The sequence below is a fragment of the Oreochromis niloticus genome, linkage group LG3 (genome assembly GCF_001858045.2).
Source record: "Oreochromis niloticus isolate F11D_XX linkage group LG3, O_niloticus_UMD_NMBU, whole genome shotgun sequence".
NCBI classification, from domain to species: Eukaryota; Metazoa; Chordata; class Actinopteri; order Cichliformes; family Cichlidae; genus Oreochromis; species Oreochromis niloticus.
The window spans coordinates 8,273,754-8,294,759 of NC_031967.2; the positions used below are offsets into that span (position 1 = coordinate 8,273,754).

At 39.6% G+C, this 21,006-nt stretch overlaps 2 protein-coding genes across 2 annotated transcripts in view; one reads left to right on the forward strand and one right to left on the reverse strand.

Annotated features, from left to right (window-relative positions):
• LOC100709289 (up-regulator of cell proliferation-like) overlaps positions 1-21,006 on the reverse strand; it is an 86,559-nt gene that overhangs the window by 14,844 nt on the left and 50,709 nt on the right. The gene's annotated exons all lie outside the window — the stretch shown is intronic.
• On the forward strand, positions 423-4,666 carry LOC100709557 (ribonuclease P protein subunit p20-like). The gene is made up of 2 exons (XM_003457647.5): positions 423-517; positions 3,832-4,666. Exon 2 carries the CDS (start codon positions 3,889-3,891, stop codon positions 4,342-4,344), a length of 456 nt encoding a protein of 151 aa, XP_003457695.1. The 5' UTR covers positions 423-517; positions 3,832-3,888; the 3' UTR covers positions 4,345-4,666.

The following is a 21,006-nucleotide window of genomic DNA, read 5'->3' on the forward strand; positions in this document are numbered from 1 at the left end:
TGACTCTGACCACTGACACCAATGAAAAACTACTAAAGCGCAGTCTTCTCTTTCTGTTTATTCTGCGCTGTTGCAGCTCTTTACTGGAGGCAAAGTGAAGCTTTCTAAAGGATTGAAGCTTGTATAGAAAAATGGTTCATTTCTCGAAGCCAACACAGTCCTATTTAGTGCCCTCTGGTGGCCAAACATATGAAGAGCAGCTTGACTCTACAACTTGAAATCAACTGCTTTATTACGACTGTCGACTCTTTTATCGGGTGAATTAAGAGCTTTGTTTGATAGAAGCAAGAATATATTCCAAAAGCAATTTTCCTAACTTGTTTTTTTTGTCTTTCCAGCTTCAAACCAATGACTGTAGAAAACAGTTTTCTACAGTCATTGCTTCAAACAGTCTCAAGGAGGCAGTATTATTTCCGGGTTATGGGGACTACACTTCCGGTGTTATTTAACGAAGAAACTGCTGTACATGCTCCTGGCCATGATATAAAGAAACTTTTTGATTTGAAGTCCTTTGAAGGTGAGTTTTCTTTACAGAGGAATTGCTCTGTTTCGACGCTTCATACTAAATTAGACGGTTAGCTTACCTGAGTCATAGCACTGCTGTGTAGGGTTAGCCCTCCTGTGAGTCGATGCAAGAGGACTGCATAGACTAGAATAGAATAGAATTCAACTTTACTGTCATTGCACATGTCACAAGTACAAGGCAACGAAATGCGGTTTGCATCCATCCAGAAAGTGCTTTAGACATAATATAGGTATATTACAAAATATATATTAGCAATAATATAGATATATTACAGAAAAGGGTCTGTTATAGGTATGAGGGTACAAAAATATGGGTCTATTATGGGTATGCTACAATGTACACAGTATGAGGGTATGTTATGAATAAGCTATAACTATAAGTATGTACAGGCTGTAGTGAGTGTACAGGCTATGAACAGGATATAAATATGAAATATGAAGCTATACAGAAATATGAAATATAAAAAACTGTACAGAAATATTAAATATAAGCTATACAGAAATATGATATGAACTATGCAAGTTAACCGTTTATAGAATTATAATTATTGTATTGTACAGAATGATTGTCTATACAGCATTTACAGTAGTGCAGTTTAGATTATAGAGATATGTGGATAATCTCTACAGTAGTTATATAAAGTGCTAGTGGTTGTAAGTGGTGTTTCAGTCCATGTTATTATTGTGTGTATGCGGGTACAGTTGTCCATTGTTTGTTTTTGGCCATTGTGTGTGTGTTGCATCTTTTCCATGTCAAATTTAAATTGTTTTTGAGCTCACCAGTGAACCTGTAAGGAAGCAGTCCGCAAGCTTAGCTAGATATTAGACAATTAATATTTTGTTTTCTGAACCATGATAATAAACAATGATGTTTTCTACAAAATGAGTTATACATTTTGAACAAATGGCTCAAATTATAGAATTAAGTTTTCTTTATCACCCAAAACCTAAATGAAATAAAGTGTAAGTTCTGTATTTTGAACATCTCTTTGATAAATACACTTTTATCATGTTCGCAGAATAGACTATTTTTAAAAAGGCATGAGCCATGAACCACAAAAGAAGTTTCAGAATACTCTTTGATCTTATCAACTTGACTAAATTTTCTCTTATCATGCATTTTTTATTTTTTTTTTTAAACCACATGTCCCTGAGGTCATCTTCTACCCTACGTAGAAACAGGAAGTTAAGCAAGAAGTAACAATCCCAAAAAGTTGATTCTTTGCAGGGGAAACCTGCAGTCAGCTAAGACTGAAGAAGTCACTTAGATGAGTGACGAAACATTTCTCACATTGAAAACGCTACGTCCAGATGAACAGAATCAACCTTTTGGGATTTCCTTACCAGGGTGGTCGAGCATGCATCAAGACAAGATTGAAGATGATGAACCTGTAACAAGTGTCAAAATAAATATATTTCAGTTGTTAACTGATGGATAAAGTGCAGGTGACAGTAGCTGCATATGGAAATATGGGTCAAACAGATATCACAGTTTGTTCGTTATAATGTCAAAGACGGGTGATTTGTCTGATTTGCAGTTAAAAAGTGTTGATCTTCAAGTTGACTGTAAATGCTCTAACAAATTCATTACACTTTTTCTTACATTTGTTGATTTTATTTTGGGATTTTTTAATACTTTTGTAAGAAATGCACTCTGCATCTAAAAATTCACTTTAAACTACACTACCATTCAAATGTTTTAGAACACCCCAGTTGTTCCAGTTTTTTATTGAAAATTATGCAGTTTAATGTCTCACAGCACTCTGAAATGAAAGCATAGTACAAATAAGTAATTGGAGTTAAAAAATAAATAATCATGGAGTCAATTTATAGACCAAAATGTATTCTAAACTTTTTACTTTTCAAAGTAGCCACTTTTGGCTCAAATAACAGCTGAACTCACCCGTGGCATTCTTTCTACAATAGAAATAAAATATTCTTCAGAAGGTTCTTTCCATATCTGTTGCAGAAGTTCCCATAAATGTGTGGCACTTGTAGGTTGCTTTGCTTTCACTCTTTTGTCCAGTTCATCTTTTAAATCTGGAGACTCATGTTTTCAGGGTTACCATCTTGGTCTTGTTTCCTGAGGTAGTTCTGGCATAACTTGAACTTGTTTCTGAGTGTCTGTTGATAGTGAAGGAAGCTGTACTCACTGACACCATGACTTTCTCTGCAATTTCTCTGTAGGGAAGACCTACATTTTTAAGTGTTATGATGGTCTGTCTCTTTTGTATTGTTAATTGCCTTTTCCCCCACCATTTTTGTAGCAACACACTACTTTCTGCAGTGCAATACTGTTCAACTGATGTTCACAAGGGTTTGGTACCTCAGTGTGTTCCAACACTGCTTTTATGCAGACACACGGGGTTGTAAGTAATCCAGAAAAGCTGGAACCCCAGTAGGAATTAGCAGCACCAGCTTTCAAGGCTTGATCAACTTCCACTGCTGCAGAACAGCTTTAAATTGTTAATGCATTTTGTGTTCTCTGAAAAAGACCTTTTTGTATAATTCTGAAATGTAAATTATTTTTCAGTTTTGTGTAACCTTACTTTTTTTTAACCTCTGGCAGCTCACCACTTACATTTGTACCATTTCAAGCTATTCATTGAACAACTTGAATTGCAATAAATAACTGGAAAAATTGGGGTGATCCAAAACCGGTAGTGTATATTTAATCCCATTTTAAAATCTGTAATTAATTTAACTGTACTGCAATCATATATTTTAGAAATGCTCATCTTGTACAAAATATCCTCTCATGATAAAATGGCTGATTACTACAAGTTATTGTTCAATGCTCTGCACAGATGTGAGGTCCTTTAGATTTTATTCTGAGATAAGAATAAATTCAGCATGACCTCATGGCTGCTGTACTGTCCACGTTTAATAAATGCAACCTTGTTTAACACAATTCTCTGTGGTTGGACTTAAGTATTTATAAAGATGTAAGCTTGTGCAGTTTAAATCGTTGGAACCTTATTTAATAGATCCTTCATGCTCAGCAGGAGGGAAGGAGTCAGAGAGAGCAGATTAGGTACTCTTTTAACCCAGCAACTGACCCTGTGTTTATGCTGTTGGAGGTGAAACAGTGAGTTTCCCACATCTCAGGGGCAACAAGAAGTGGCAGTGTTTCCAGTAGCTTAATTTGTGTTTCCTAAATTTCGATCTTGATTTAAAAAATGCTTGTCCATACCTGCTTTGTATTATTTCTTTTATTGCTAGATACATCCCAAATATTTTATCCGATTAAAGGTATCCTGAGGATAATCTGACCATGTTACACCACCTTCTGTTGTCTTTCCTTAGCTTCTTCGTGTGGCCCCACCTGATACCCCAACTTGATCCCCTGGCACAAATCTAAACATGACGGAGCCACGCAACCCCAGTATGTCCTCCATCCCTCAGACGGGCCCTGCACACACAGACTCCAGCTCACCTGCTGTTGAGATGGACCCAGTGGAGTACACTCTAAGGAAACGTCTTCCCCGGAAGCTCCCGAAAAGACGCAACGACGTCTACGTCAACATGAAGACGGACTTCCGGGCTCAGCTGGCGCGATGTCAGAAACTTCTGGAAGGTGGGGGTCACAGAGAGATCTGTGTTCACGGCTTGGGCCTGGCCATCAACCGGGCTATTAACATTGCCCTTCAGCTGCAGGCCAGCAGTCAGGGGGCGCTACAGCTGGCAGCCAACACCTCCACAGTGGAGCTCGTGGACGACCTGGAGCCCGAAGATCCGGACGAGGCCGGAGAGCCGATGACGCGTACACGTAACAATTCAGCCATTCACATAAAGGTGTTCTACCCTGACGCTCAGTGACCAATCAGGAGGTTTCCTGTGGATCAGCCTGAGATTCTCCATTAGTCCTCAGGCTCTGTTTGTTCCCTCATTAACCAGTAGATCACAAACACTTGAGTTTATGTGGAGAGCCACCTTTGCTATTCTTGTGTTGTATACATTTTTCAGTCTGCATGCTTTGGAGCAACACTAGTGTGCACTATAATTTATAAGTATGTGGCTGTGCCAACTTTTTTTTTATGTGTATAATGTTTGTGTGTTCAGGTTTTAAAGATGCCGATAAGAAAGCAGCAAACAGGTGTTATTGTTGTAAATCTCCACTAGATGGCAGTAGCAGCTACAATAATAATCACTGCATGAATTACAAACTGAGGTACATGTCACATTCCTTGCTGTCACATTAACCATCACCAGTTTCCTTAGAAAATACCAAGGAAGGTCTGATTTCTGATTCCCAGGTTCATCAATAAGAGTCTTCTCATCAATCTCAAGAATTTTTCTGAGTGGTATCTTTTTTCTGTAGTACTGCTCCAAGCCCAGATCTTCCAATAACCTCGTCAGCTGTGTCTCTGTGGATAAAAAGATGGTTGTTATTTCTGGAAAAACAACCAAGTCAGCTACATTGGGATTGGTTTCATGTAGTTTTTGTCTACTATATTTGAACACTCAAAGCGCTTTATACAACATGCCTCTTCAACACATATTTATACAAGCACTGTTTTCTACACCTAAATCCGTTCTGTCTAATCTTCACACTCTAATGAACACAACAGAGAGCAACTTGGGTTTTATATTATGGTTTAATATACTCTTTAAACCATCAATCAAGTACTTTGAGTACAGTGAGTTTCACTTTTCCAAAGGCAAAAAGGGCATTCATTCTGAAAGTGTGTGTCTAATCATACATTTCAGTTTCACAGTTGCTACAATGAACAAACTCAGTTAAAACTTAGCTACCTACTCTATCTACTATCTACTCAGGTTTTACTGAATACACAGGTCAACAATTTTTTTTTGTTATTGTAATTATCAGAAACCACAACACACTTTTCTACAAGGGCGTAGATTTGGCATGGACGGAAGGGACATTTCCCCACCAATATCCAGCGATTATTGAATTGTCCCCACCGATAATTTGATCTCTTCAAGTAAAGAAAAACAAACCTGATATAAAGAAGAAAAAAAAAGATCTGTCAACGTCTCATTCACCCAGCGGTGCACAAAGAGTTAAATTACGTTCTCTACTGGAGTCCTACCTCATGTGACAAATATGGCCAATGTGATTGGCTGAGCCTTTCAGGAAGCTCTCTTTAGTTTTAGCAGCGGCAAGTCTGCACTGCGAGGGTCTGCAAGGAGGAGAGGAGGACGGCAGCAAAAAGGAAGAACCTGGATATAAGAAAGTATTTTTCAAAGAAACCTGTAATTCACTTAAAGCCAAGTTAACTCATAAAATGTGTCCGTCATAATAACGTTACAGGCTATGCTAGGCTTTGGCCCACATCAGTCTAAAATTGTATGTAACCATGAATAACGTGTTTTGGAAACTAACTGCGCAACAGGCAGCACTATTAGTTATCTCAGTCTCCCAGAGCAGCATTTCTAATTTTGATTGAAACTGTCAGAGAAAACGGCAGCCTCGAGCAAGCCAGGATATTAGCTTACAGAGGCTGTTAAAATTATATGCCTAACGTTAAAATGTAAAATGCTTAAAGGTAAAATGCTGTATGCTATGTCCAACAGGATAGACTGGTGTTACGTCCCTCTGCAGCCCCTAATCATCTTAATGTGTTCAGCTGGTGCTAATTGGCCACACCTAGTCAGGTGTGGATAAAACCATACCTGAGGCAAGCTTCCGGGGAGCTCACTTGTCTTTGCCTTCGTGGCACTAGTCATTTTAGCCAACCTGGTATTCCATTTTAAGATAAAACCTCTTCTCGCTAACACTCTGGTATTCATCTCCTTTTTTATGTTGCGGCTTCTGAGCCGGGTCGTAACACTGGACAGTATAGATGTAAAGCAAATATACCAGCAATTTATCTCAGTTAACGAGAGGAGAAGGCATGTGTTTGGCTCCTTCACATAGTGGACATTGAGTTGTTGTGTGGGGCACCAGTAGTCCATGTCTGTTGCTGTAACAGTAGTTCATGTTTAGAATAAAACATCCCAGCTCACTGACTTGATCGGGGCAATAGTGCCTAAAATGTTGCATAATTTTGCTGAGAGATCTTTTACTTTGTGGTAATCTTAGATGAGTAGTTTTATGGACATAAACCACCAGGTCATTCAGTGTTCCCTTAGTGCTAATGTATAAGAGATGTTGGTGTACTGTAACTGAAGTAATGTTGTTAAGTCCTTAAAGTCATATTCTTTTATTGTCATGACTCTGTTTTTATTTTTGTATGATAGCTGATTTATATGGAAAATATCTGAAGTAAACTAAAGTCTAAAATACTTAGTCATTTGTTTAATAGTAATTTAACATTATATAATTCACATATAAAACTATGAATTGTAATATTAAATGGTTTAAAAGCATGTAGAATAGCATATGTAGGCAACTATATTTCTCCTTTTTTTTTTTTTTTAATCAAGAAGCAAAGACAAAAGGAAAAAAAAAAAGGAAACAGGGCAGGGTTCGGTGGTTGACCAATGCCAAAACCAAATCTACGCCTTTGCTTTTCTAAACCAGTTTTTCATGCAGATTTCAGATGTGCTTTCAGATTTTTCAGTCACGTCAACTTTCTAAAAAATGAGTAATATTAATTTGCAATGGCCTTGCGTGTGTTAGGCGCACACTAGCGCACACTGTGGCATAGATATAATGATCAGTGTCAGTCAACTACCTCTGTGATTTGTTTGTGTATACTGCGTCCGGATTGTCACAATACAGCATCCAGCAACAGTCAGCCATCATGCTCTCATTCCGCTCCATTAACTGAATGTCCTGATGAAAATGCTCTCCCTCTTCATGACTCACCATGCTAAGATTTCTGGAGAGAACTTGAGGGGAGTGCTGGAAGTGTATTTTCAATGACATGCAACAGCCCAGTTTCATATGCTGAACTTCTTTATTGTATGCAGGAGACTTGTGGATGCCAAGAAAGTTTTCACAGAGCCACTCCCAACTTGGCTGTTGAGAGAGTTTGTTTGAAGCCTTCATCCTGCAAAACAGACTTGATCTGCGGACCTATAAATATCCCTTCCTACATTTTTGCAGTGCTTATGTCTGACCAAGAAGCAGAAACTTGACACTGCATGGCTCATAGGCATCTTGTGGCTGTCAGCTAGGCTTGACATAATGTTCTGCAGTAGATCAGCTGTCCCACAGGCAAAGGAATCAGCAGAATTTGGTAAATCCTCCTTCCATTCCCACCAATATACCAATCACCTTCAGATCACAACAGATGTTCCACTCATGAGTTTTATACGCAACTGACTCAAGCAGTGTCTTCATGTAGTCATAGGACTCCTTTAGATGAACAGAATGTGCATTTGGGACACTTGGTTTGAGCTGGAAAACGCTCTTGTGACAAACTGCTGGAGAGTCCGTTGAGGTCATGACAATAGCACAGTGAGCCACTAGCAGTGAAGAACGCTGTCAAGTTATCACTTTGACTGGCCACACCCTTGGCCAGCAAATGCTTCTGCTTAAGCCTCAAAGCAAGACGTTCTGCTTTGCTGAACGTTGTTCAGCTCTGCTTGTCTCAAAGTCTCTTGTTTGTAAATCTTGGTTGTAAATCTACATCGGGCACCTAATCAGGATCTGATGACCCTGGACTGTAACCAGATGCACCTTGACTGTGTTCCTCGTGACCTTCTACAGAAGCTACTCCATCATGTGGTGGTACAGGAACAGGCAATGAGTCATCATGAGGAACAGCCCTTATTGCAGAATCCAGGCTGCAATATACAATTTTTGTGCTTACTTTTGGCTGAGAATCCTGTTGTATTCAAGTAGCAAAAATGGCAATCAATGAGATGATTCCTGCCACACCACCAGGATTGCAGATGGCATTGCTGCCATTCAGTGATTTAGCCAGTCACGCAGTCCATTGGAACAACTGTTGCAGATGACATGTGAAGCCCAAGATTTATCCTGGTCACCCAGCAGACAGCCAAAGTACAAAGCACAAGCCTGGTGCAGACCCCAATAACTTTGATCATCTTCGCCCTATATCAAATCTCCCCTTTATTTCGAAAATTCTTGAAAAAGTTGTCACCTCCCAGCTTCATTTACATCTCAATGACCATAATCTCTATGAACAATTTCAATCTGGTTTCCGCCCCGATCATAGCACAGAAACTGCTCTGTTAAGAATTATCAATGACCTTCTGATGGCAGCTGATTCTGGTCTCCTATCTATCCTCATCCTTCTTGATCTTAGTGCGGCGTTTGATACCATTTCTCACAATATTCTCCTGAACCGGTTAGCTTCCATTGGTATTAGTCATACCCCCCTTGCCTGGTTTACCTCCTATCTCTCAGACCGCACTCAGTTTATCCAATTGAAATCCCATTCTTCAACTCTCTATCCTGTTTCTGCTGGTGTGCCCCAGGGTTCAGTATTAGGGCCTCTTTTATTCATTATTTATATGCTCCCTCTTGGTTATATATTCCGAAAATATAATATAAATTTTCACTGTTATGCTGATGACACCCAGCTCTACCTCTCTTCTAAACCCAATTCATCCCTCCCACCTACCTACCTCCCTCTCAAACTGTCTTATTGAGATTAGATCCTGGTTCTCCTCCAGTTTTCTCAAACTTAACAGTAATAAAACTGAAGTTTTACTTGTTGGTACACCATCTATCTTAACCAAATCCCACAGTTTTTCCATTAACATTGAAAATTCTCCTACCCTTCCCTCCCCTCAAGTTAAGAGTTTGGGTGTCATACTTGATAATACTCTTTCATTCCAGTCTCGCATTAATTACATAACCCAGTCTGCTTACTTCCATTTACGTAATATTAACCGACTCCGTCCCTTCCTTACTCCCCATGCTGCTGCCATCCTTGTCCATAGTCTTATTACGTCCCGTATTGATTACTGTAATTCCCTCCAATTTGGTCTCCCTAAAAGGTCCCTTCATAAACTCCAGCTTCTTCAAAATTCTGCAGCTAGGGTCATAACTTGCACTCCATTAAGAGCTCATATTACCCCAGTTCTTCAGCAGCTTCACTGGTTGCCCATAGAAGCCAGGATAAATTTTAAAATCTTACTTCTTACATACAAGTGTATCCATAAATCTGCTCCTTCATATTTGTGTGACCTGCTCCATATCACCACTGTTTCCCGCCTTCTCAGATCTGCTATTCATCTTACTGTTCCGTCCTCACACCTTATTACTATGGGGAACAGAGCTTTCAGTCGCTCTGCTCCCCGGCTCTGGAACTCTCTTCCTCCTGCACTAAGAAATATTGGGCGTTTCTCAATATGCGTACTTGCGTTCTCGTGTACATCAGTCAGTCGGAGACCAAGTACTGTTCCAATTCGAAGTACGCATCAAGCCGAGAACGCGAAAAAGTCCCGGATGTGTTCTCGCTCCGCCCGTTTTATCGAGCATGCATCGGTGTGGACTTGGTACAGCTAAATATCCCAGAATGCATTTCGTCCAAAACTCAACAGCGGACTCCCGGCACATTGTTTTCAACCCCCCCCCGCTCGCGGTCGTCTCACTACTCAGGTTAAAGAAACCCCAGCAGCTGTCTATAGTATTGAGTGTCCACTAAAATAAAAATAGAAGCGTTCTAACATCTCACCTGCTTGTTTTTATTAAGGTATGTACACGTATGTACATGTACACTATTTTTATTAATAGAGGTTTCACTACTGAGGTTAAAAATGATATATATAAGTCACTTAGATCACTTCTAAATGTTAATGTTTGGTTTATTTCAGTGTTTTATTTGTTCCTGAGTAAACCGGTTTGGCTGTGATTACAGTTAAGCTTCATAACATGTTACTCACAGTTAAATTAAGAGGGGACGGCAGTAGAAACTCCGGACCTGTGACATCATCACGTACGCTGGTGTTCCAATTGTACAAATCGCGAGTCCGTGCTCCCGTTCTCGGCGAGTACTTGAGGATTGAGAAACGGCCATTGACTCCCTTTCCGTATTTAAGACACAGCTCAAAACAAATCTGTTTAAACTGGCTTATTCGCTTTAATGCTGATTTTATCTGTTGTCAAGCTCTGTTTTTTGTAATTTTAACTTATTTTATGTATTGTATGACTACTGTTCCTTTTATTAATTTTGTTTTTTTGTAAGGTGACCTTGGGTTTCTGAAAGGCGCCCTCAAATAAAATGCATTATTATTATTATTATTATTATTATTATTATCATAATTTGTGTATCTGTGATAACTGGGCAATGTTGTGCTTTCATTGTGAATCAACCACACACATAACAGAAACTGTCTGGATGATTCATTTCTAGGCATGTTAACAACTGAAATCAATCACAATTAATGCCGTCTGTAAAATAAAACACAGGGAACTGTTGTTAAATCTGGTAATACCCTTAGGCTAATTATACCAACTATCATGCAATATATAACTAGCTTCATCAAAAACCTGCACATGCCAGGGAAACTCTAAACACAGATTTAAAATCAGCATGAAAAACACTACAAAACCCACACAAACTTCTCTGTGATGATTTTGTTGACCTGTGTTATCAGCTTGGTTGGGTGCTGGTCAAACCCAAACACAAGGAGGTGCACATGTTCAGTGCTATTATTTGTGAATAACCCGTTGACCTTTCATACACTGCACAACATGTATTTGCATGCAAAATCACCATCAGATTTTTATGATGTATTTTTGATGTATTGGCCAATTATCACCATGCACATGTTGATCACTCATATTCTAAATCAACAGGTTTGTGCATATATACAGCCTGCATACAGCCACACCTCCATTTCTCTGTAGGGAAATACATTTACCTGGAGGTGAAGTTATAAGATTGGGTACTGAGCTGTAAGCAAGAAACCTGTACTTTAAGGCAAAAAAGAAGGAGGACATTCTACAGCTGGTCATAATGTAGCTCTCCAGTTCACCAGCAGGAGCATCCAAATGCTGAGGCACTAACTCACTGCTGATATGAAATGATGCTGTTTTCACACAGCAAGAAGGAACTGTGATAATGATAATTGAAATATTGATGATATTAGTGATGTTTTTTTACTCATCACGTGATATTGTGAAATTTTAGTGTTGAGCAATGAAAAGCATAAATCTGATTTTTACCTCCTGTAACAATGTGGTGACAGTTCTTGCAGGTAGAGCACGGTGCTAATGGAGGGTCATTTACTTCCTCATAGTACAGCTCAAAAACTGAGTCCTCATCACTGATTATCTTTTGACAACTGATTTGAAACACACACACAGATAATATATATTATTACACAGAGATTATGCCATAAGGACAGTTTTTTTTTTCATTTATTTTACCTCCATTGCTGTTACAGACTCTCTCAGTCAGCTGTTGTTCCAGATCTATTTCAGCTTCTCTCTGTTGGCAGTAAAGATAGCCAAGTATTAAATGTTTTATGCCCAAAGACTATTTCTCACATTTTGAAAAAGAAGAAAAGGAAACTATGTTGTCTTCTCCTTTAATTAAAAAAAACTGCCATTATAACACTGAACATGGTTTTCAGGTTCCTGTGCAGCTCTGGGCTCCAAAAGCTGTGGGCCTGCATTTCTGCACACATTGGTCTAACACACCATTTCACGATGTATGATAGACTGTGTTCACTACTTTTCTCTAACTATCTTTTTCTATTAAGATCATTTCCATTTGGTCAATTTAATCGCAAGTAAAAAAAAAAAAAAAAAAAAAAAAAGCATTCACATTTACAGTTGAATAATTGAAAAGATAAAAAAAATGAAATTGATGTCAATAAAAGAAAATGAAAATAAATGATGATGTTTAAACGTTTTAACAAAAAAATGTCAGTATGTTTTTCTTTTATCTGCTGGTGCTGGAAAATCCTGGATTTATTTTTTTACTAGTTTTGATCTTACCTTATATGCACATAACATCACAATTTAAAGCAAAGTTTAGACTTACCTGTAAACTTACCTTTATAAAGCAGATGTGCCCTTGGTAAACATGATATGTTGTAATACAGTTTTCTTTCTGTAGTATTTGTAGTAAAATTGATCTCTCAATGCTGTAGACAAATGTCTTTCTCAAGGGAAGAAACAAAGCGAGAATGCACTCCAGGAGCACGCAACGCTTTTAAACTGTTGAGTGAACACTTTCAGTTTCACTTAGGATCAGCTGATTCATTGTAAAACCTTTCACAGTAAACTTCCTTAGCTCATTTACTGCAAAGTTTACTGCAAAGTTGTCTGTTGTGTTGCAGATTAAAGACACGAAATATGTATAATTATAAACTTCAGGGTTAATTTCACAGACAAAAGTAAAAATTACAATAATTTAAAATTTCCACAAACTCACTTTTATTAAAGTAACATGATCTAACTGAGGTGTGGAAGACAAAATATTTATAGCATTCAGGTCTCTTATATTGAATACTTTTATTGTTTTTATAACATTATTTTTATTATTTTATGACAGGATTATGATAAAGAGCAGCTCCACATTGAATTTTATTCAAGATGACCGGCTGATGGGGAAGAAAAGTAATTAAAGTGATTTTGGTTTTTGGTGCCAGACAGGCTGGTCTGAATATTTCATAAACTGCTGATCGGTCTTGATTTCTGCTGTGTCATTTAGATGTTAGGGTCAGAACTTAGCACAAAATGACATGAAAACCTGGATCCATCCTTCCTTGTATCAACAGTTCATGCTGCTGTTGCTGATGTACTTTATATCACTCAGGACCATCTGAGCAGTTATTTAAATGCCGTTGCCTGTCTGAGTGTTGCTGCTGACCATCTCCACCCCTTTATGAACACAGTGCACCCACCTTCAGATAGACGTTTCTAGCAGGATAAAGTTCCATGTCCCAAAGTTTAAATCATCTCAAACTGTTTTGATGGACATTAAAATGAATTCACTGAACTTAAATGGCCTCCACAGCCACCAGATCTAAAAACAATAGAGTTCCTGTAAAAGTCTGCAGCAACTGTGTGATGCTTTGCTATTTAACTCAGCGGTCCTCAACCTTTTTTGCGCCATGGACCGGTTTATGCCCGACAATATTTTCACGGACCGGCAATAAGGTGTCGCGGATAAATACAACAAAATAAAACTAGTGCCGGTACCGAAAAAACGAAGATTTATTCATAACACACGTGAAAAGACCCAGGAAAACCGAGTTAACGATAAAAACGATAACAAAATAACGCTGAAAACTGATAAAAACCCTGAAAACCATACATTTCACACCTGAGCCTCAACTCTCGCGGCCCGGTACCAAACGACTCACGGACCGGTACCGGTCTGAGGCCCGGGGGTTGGGGACCGCTGATTTAACTCACTGACTTACTCATTACCCCCCATAACTCATTACACTGCTGGGGTAAGGTTTCTGCCATTTTCTGAATGTAACTTTACTAATTATTTTATTTTCTGTTTAAGATTTAGTAATTTGCAGCTGTGGGTAGACAGTGTCTGCAGACACACATGAAACGTTCTTAAAAACTTAGAGACTGGAAACAAAAAGATGAAAAGAGGAAAAGGTTCTTTCCTGACCACAGATGTCTGAGAGACAGAAGAGTTTATTTCCCTCTGACAGTTATATTATTATTATTTTTTTTATTTGATTCCTAAAAATATGAATTGTTAGGTACCTTCTGCTCTACCTGAATGTAGCTTATAATAAAAAGCACTTAGATTGTTCAGTTAGAGTAGAAAAGTGTAACATAAATAAGAAACAGTCCATTTACCAGTTTGGCATCACAGGTGTTGGTGAGTGAGCTGGGTGAAGTAGCTAAGAGTGCAATGCACACAAGTGTGGGTTCACTTACACAATGGCTACAAGTAGAGGAAAGTCATAACTTAAATCTGCTGATAACATTGATTGAGCATACCCTCCCTGATTCTTTAAGGTCTTTATGCGTGTGCTTTCAGTCTTCACGTATCAAGTAGTTGACACAGATTAACTCTGACATCCAGGAAATGCCGACAGCGAGGTAACAGCTGAACCAACAAATGAACAAATTCTTCCTTCTCTTATTTTTCAGTTCATGCATCCTTGATTCCTTTGCTCTCATTTCCTTGAACCTATCAGTATATCTTAGCTCCTCCCACCAGAGAAGTGAGCAAGTGAAGCAAGGAAAACATGTAGAGAGGAGCTAAGAGGCTTTAACAATATCAGACATCCTTGCTTTAGTCGTTTTAAAGCAATGTCAGTTAAATATAGCACTTCCATTGTTTTGTTACAGCAGACTACTCCTAAAGTATTTGGCTGGGTCCGTGTGATAAGTGAGACTTTTAAGTCTGTGCCAGAGACAGAATAATTCTCTCACCCAGGAAATACTGAAACCAATTTAACAGTTAACATAACACAGAAACAAATTCTTCCCCCTTTTTATTTTTTTGGTTTCTACATCCTTGATTCCTTTGCTCTTATTTCCCCAATCATCAAATTGCAGCTCAGTCCCTCACACATGACGAGTGAACAGACAAGGTGAAGAAGACATGAAGAGAAAGGAGCTAAGACAACAGATATTCATGCCTCAGAGCCATTACAGCAAAGTCAGTTAAAAATGATGTTTGGCACAGATGCTGATGTCCATTGTTTTGTTGCAGCACACTCCTACATATTTACAGAGTCCTGTTTCCACTCCCTGTTTGTTATGTCTCTTTTATACATCATTTACACTTTACTCAGGATATAGTAGATCCTCCAGATCTCCTCTTTCTTGATGCATTTTAGAAACTTAAACATGCTTCAAGACAGTGCAATAAGATTGATTACTGGGTCACAGCCTGCAGCACAGAAAAGAAGAGAAGGCACTGAACAGATAAATGAAGATAAGTCTAACTTGTTGTAGTCCTGTTGTTCATACCTTTTTTAGACAGTAGGGGGAGCAGTTTAATCCCTTACCTGTATTTAGCTCTAGGAGAGCCATGTCTGCTTTGAGAGATCAGTTATTGTTATGGATTGTAGTTGTTGAATTTGGATAATGAAATCATCTACTTCCTGCAGGGTTATTGATCACCTTCTTTGATTTCTCAAGTACATTTAAAATGATTCAACTGCTGCTAGTGAGAGAAAACTACAGTAATGTCAGTAAACATGTCCACACCTCATGGATTACTAACTACCTGATAGACTAGTTAGCAATCCACTGGGCCGAGCTCTGTCTGATGTAGTGATGTGCAGTATGTAACTCCACAAAAATAAACAGGCAGGAGTCTCCAGCTCCGATTCTGTCTCTTCTCTGTTTTTTCTACTTACATCAGAAAATGTTTCATGTGACACAAACATTCTTTCACGTGTGTTGCACGTGTGTATTTTGGACATTTTTTAGGTAGTTCTCATTTTGGACAGAGAAGACTGATGGTTTAAAAGAGTCAAAGAAGCCATCTATGTCCTCTGTGAATGACCATGTTTGAACTTTTAACACAAACTGTCTGCCATGTATAATCCAGTTTTGAGATCCCTTCCCAGACGCCTTAACGCCCACTCACATCCTGGGCCATCTGACCTCAGTAAATCACATGATGGGGTGGGGCCAGGTTTCACAATTGGTTCACCTGAAACCTTGGTGAACCATACCTGTTTTCACACTTTTGCTCGTGTGATTAGGCAAAGGAACAATAGGGGGTCCAGCTAAAACCTTGTCAAATAAACATGATGACATGATGCAATAATAATAATAATAATAATAAACATTTATTTATTATGTGTATGTGAACCTGCACATAAAACAAAATGCCAAACAGGTTAACAATTCATGGAACAAATCAAACTGCAAGTAGAAACTGAAAGGCTCAAGTCAGGCTTAATAACAAAAAAATAATTAATAATTCAATTTTACTACAGCAAAACAGACAAGAAAGAAAATGGAAAAATAGAAATTGGAATTGTGATCGAATAAATACATTCAAAATAATGTTCTAAATAAATAAATAAACTGTTATAAATGTAAATAAAGTCCAAATGAAAATATAGCCTTCTCATCTGTGAGTGAATCTGAAAGTTGCTTCAGCAGCCGTAAACCTTTTTTCACAACCAAAAGTTAGAACCAGAAAGTACCAGATGAAGACCCTCGAGAGGTTGGTTCTAAACCATCTGCGCCCCCTGGTGAGGTCTTCGTTGGATCCGCTGCAGTTTGCTTACCAGCCTGGCATCGGGGTGGAGGACGCCATCATCTACCTCCTGCACCGAGCTCTGACTCACCTGGAGAAGCCTGGAAGCACTGTGAGGATCATGTTCTTTGATTTCTCCAGTGCTTTCAACACCATCCAGCCACGACTTCTGAGAGACAAGCTGGAGCTATCGGGAGTGGACCACCACTTGTCCCAGTGGCTACTGGACTACCTCACAGAACGTCCACAGTATGTGAGGTCACAGGGCTGTGTCTCTGACACGCTGGTCTGCAGTACGGGGGCCCCACAGGGAACTGTGCTGCCACCGTTCCTCTTCACCCTCTACACTGCAGACTTCTCCATCAACTCCCCACGCTGCCACCTACAGAAGTTCTCTGACGACTCTGCCATAGTCGGCCTCATCACAGGTGAGGACGACTCAGAGTACAGACAGTGGACTCTGGACTTTGTAGACTGGTGTCAGCAGAACCACCTGCTGATCAACGCCGGGAAAACCAAGGAGTTGGTGGTGGACTTCCAGAGACGCAGACCCACCACACTGACACCGGTGAACATCCAGGGAGTGGACATTGAGATAGTGGACTCTTATAGGTACCTGGGTGTTCACCTGAATAATAAACTGGACTGGAGCCACAACACTGATGCTCTTTACAGGAAGGGTCAGAGCAGACTCTACCTGCTCAGGCGGCTGAGGTCATTTGGAGTACAGGGAGCGCTTTTAAAGACCTTCTATGACTCTGTGGTGGCATCTGTCATTTTTTACAGTGTGGTATGTTGGAGCAGCGGTTTATCGGCAGCTGAGAGGAAGAGGTTGGATAAACTCGTCAGGAAGACCAGCTCTGTTCTGAGATGCACCCTGGACCCAGTGCAGGTGGTGGGAGACAGAAGGACTCTGGCCAAAATAACATCTCTGATGGACAGAGTCTCCCACCCCATGCATGGAAATGTTGCTGAACTGCAGAGCTCCTTCAGTGACAGACTGCTGCATCCTAGATGCATGAAGGAGCGTTTCCGCAGGTCCTTCCTCCCTGCAGCTGTCAGACTGTACAATCAGAACTGCTCCCAACAAACATAGATGTTTACATCAGCACTGTAACTGCAATAATTTAATCAACCGATTCGCACTACAACCTGGTTTGCCTCTTATCTGTAGTTATTTATATTTAATTTAATAACTGTACAGTACTCTCTGTATATAGTAACCATTGTCCTTAATGTAAATATGTAAGAAAAATTGTGTATGTTTCTGTTCTGTGTCCTGTGTACTGTTTGTTTGTATATGTGTCTTTTTGGCTGCTGTTACAACCAAATTTCCCCTTGTGGGACAATTAAAGGATTATTCTATTCTATTCTCTACAACCAAAAGTTACTCATTATAGTTGAGACAAATGAACAACAACAAAAAGTCACAAAAGTCCATTTTTTGGCAAGTTGCAACGCCCCTTTTATGTTCACCTCTTAATGAGACACTTGAGCCTGCCTCTGAGACACGATCAGATCCAGTCTGGGTGGAATGGGGGAAAGGCTCACTCTCAAAGTAGCTTCCAGTGTCGCTCTGAGTCTGTTTTGGGCTTTGGTCTTGGTTGTGGCCACAATGGAAAATCCTGATTCACACAGATATGTAGTTGTGAATGAGAGAAGGAGTTTCACAGCTCTCAGTGCCAGACATGGCTACTCTTTTGAGACATCAATCCAGAAGGAGCTCAGGTCCAGTTTGCCCCACTGCAACTTTAAAGGGCTCTTAGTGGAAACCAGATGTGAGGGCAAAGCAACTTCATTTTCAGTGGGATCCACAGACAATGGGTCCATAATCCAAATGTGTCATTCTCTGGAATTCATTAAATTTGTCAGTTGTGAAAGGTGCTGACAGACAGAGACACTGATCTTCACCTGAGGGGAGCTTTCCAAGATGTTAGACAAAAGTGGAAGCATGTCCATGCTTTTTCCCTGGGCCATCTTAGTCCACAAAGCAAGTTTCCTCTTGAAAACATGTTGCTATTTCTCCCTTGAAGTGAGATGTTCAGTTGGTTCAGCAGTGAAAAAATGTCACAGAGGAAGGCAAGCTCAGCTGTGAACTTTGAGTTGGCATAATAGTGTGCAAGAGGAGATTTTTTTCTCTGTGAGAAAAGAAAAGACTTCATGCTGAGTTCAAACAAATGCTTGAGGATCAGTCCTCTTGAAAACCATCTCACTTCACTGTGGTAGAGCAGCTGGACATGATCTGCTTCTATGTCCTCACAAAGCTTGGCGAAACATCTGGAGTTCACAGCATTATTTTTAATGAAGTTGATGGTTTTCACACTTACATCGATCACCTCATGGAACTCTGGTGACATCTTGCTGCAAGTATTTCACAGTGGAGAAAACAGTGGGTCCATTTAGTTTCTGGTACACGATCAAGAATCTGCCTAATGATGTCATGATGCCTGCCAGCCATTGAAGCTGCACCATCACTGCAAACCCCAACACAGCTCTGCCAGTCCAGATTGTTCTCAGTGAAGTGCAGCGGAAACCTGAGTGGTGGCTCAGGTTGGTAGCTCTCCACAAAACAGCATGTCTTCATGCAAACTGCTGTCCCAGCAATAACGAACAAAAACCAGTAGCAATGCACCATTCGTGACATCATCTAGTTGCAAAGAGAAGACTACTTTTTATTCTTTCCAGAAGCTGATGCTGTATGTCTAAGGCCATGTTTGCGATACAGTGTCTTTTTTTTTTTTTTAGCACATTTAGAGTTACCAGTCTGTGACACAACACACTTTTTCTGCATCTGAAGTCCATTTTCTTTTGTCTTGAAATATTCCACTGGCTTTCTTGCGAGTGTTTGATTTCCAGATGCTGTTTCTTTAAGAGTTGATTCTGTTCATCATGACTTCTTCAGTCTCAGCTGACTGCAGGTTTCCCCAACCTTATAAACAGTAACTTTGCACAATGACTGAAACTAGCCCATTGAAAGAACAATTCACTGTGAGGGCAGTTCCTTGATCATTATTATCAAAATTGTCATGACCATTGATCAACAACCACCGATCAGTGGTCCTGAGTACCATTGTAAGATGGTGAAAGATGTACCCTTAGGCCCCCTCCTCGATTCAGAGATGGTCTTTCCCTTTTCATGTAAATGGCCTCCTTGACTCCGCGCTCAAACCAGCGTTCCTCCCAGTCCATGATGTGTACATCCTCATCATTGAAAGTGTCCACTGGCCTGAGGGGTAAATAGACTACCTGGCCTGAAGAGTTAGCTCTTCTGTGTTGTGCCATCCTCTTAACCAGAGATTGTTCAGTTTTTCTGATGTATGAATCATGGCAATCCTCCTGGCACTTAACGTCATACACTACATTACTCTTTTTCTGTCAGGGGACCCAATTCCTGGGGTTTAAAAACCACAGAGACACGGTCTTTAGTGAAAATGTGTCTCAACTGTTCCGATACTCCTGACACATACGCGATCACTAAGGGTTTCCACTTAGGCAGCGGTTGTCCTTCTCTCCTGGATTGGCTGGAGCTTTCTTTAGGTGCCTTCCCAACTTTGACAAATGTCCAGCTGGGATATCTACATTTACTCAGGGCCTTCATTGTGTGATGTTATTTTGCTTCCCTGGTTACTGTGTCTGTGGGGATGGTGTTCACTGTGTTGGTTGCTGGATATTTGTCAACTGGACACATTGCCTTGTCTTCATAGAGAGACAAGGCAATGAAAGGCAATCAGTAAAAAAACTAAACAAACAAACAAAAACAACAAAACTCACATTAAATAAAACAGTCACCAAACTGTTAACCAGTGAGTGTGAGGTGCTTTTTTAAGTGTTTTTGAAAATGTGTTTATTTGTTGTTTACAGATCCAGTGTAATACCTGTACCTGCATCCATTCTGAATGACTGGAGATGGAAACACGACAGCTCCAACATGCACCGAACACAGAGTGGATTCTTTGCCTTAAATAAGTCCACCGGCAGTACAAACTGCTTACTTCTGTATTTGCTTGTTGTTATAATTGGTGTGGTAGAGCAACAGATATATGATTATTAATAATTATATTATTTATTATGACTTTCCATCACATTTTAACTTTGAGTTGTTGTTTTTTTATTGATATATTTCTTTTCTGACTGTTCATGAATGTCAATAGCTCTATTGTTGTTTCTTATTGACTGTATAGTTTGTAATATGAGAACTTCGATATTGGACAAAGGCACAGCTTTAAAAATGAAAAATTGGGACAATTGTGGCACATGCAGAAGAACTAACACTTTTGGGGGAAAAAAAATTGGTGTACTGAGACAATATAATTTTTGTTAATAAATATATATATTTTGGTTTACTGTCCAGTCATAGGCTGGCTGACTCACAGCACTCACAGCAGGCAGACGGACAGCGAATGCTCTAGTTCAGTTCGACCATGAAACTTGTTCAGTATAATACCCT

Bases quoted from the DNA above. Each gene is read 5' to 3' on its own strand.
- LOC100709557 (XM_003457647.5), top strand. From the start codon at position 3,889: ATGACGGAGCCACGCAACCCCAGTATGTCCTCCATCCCTCAGACGGGC.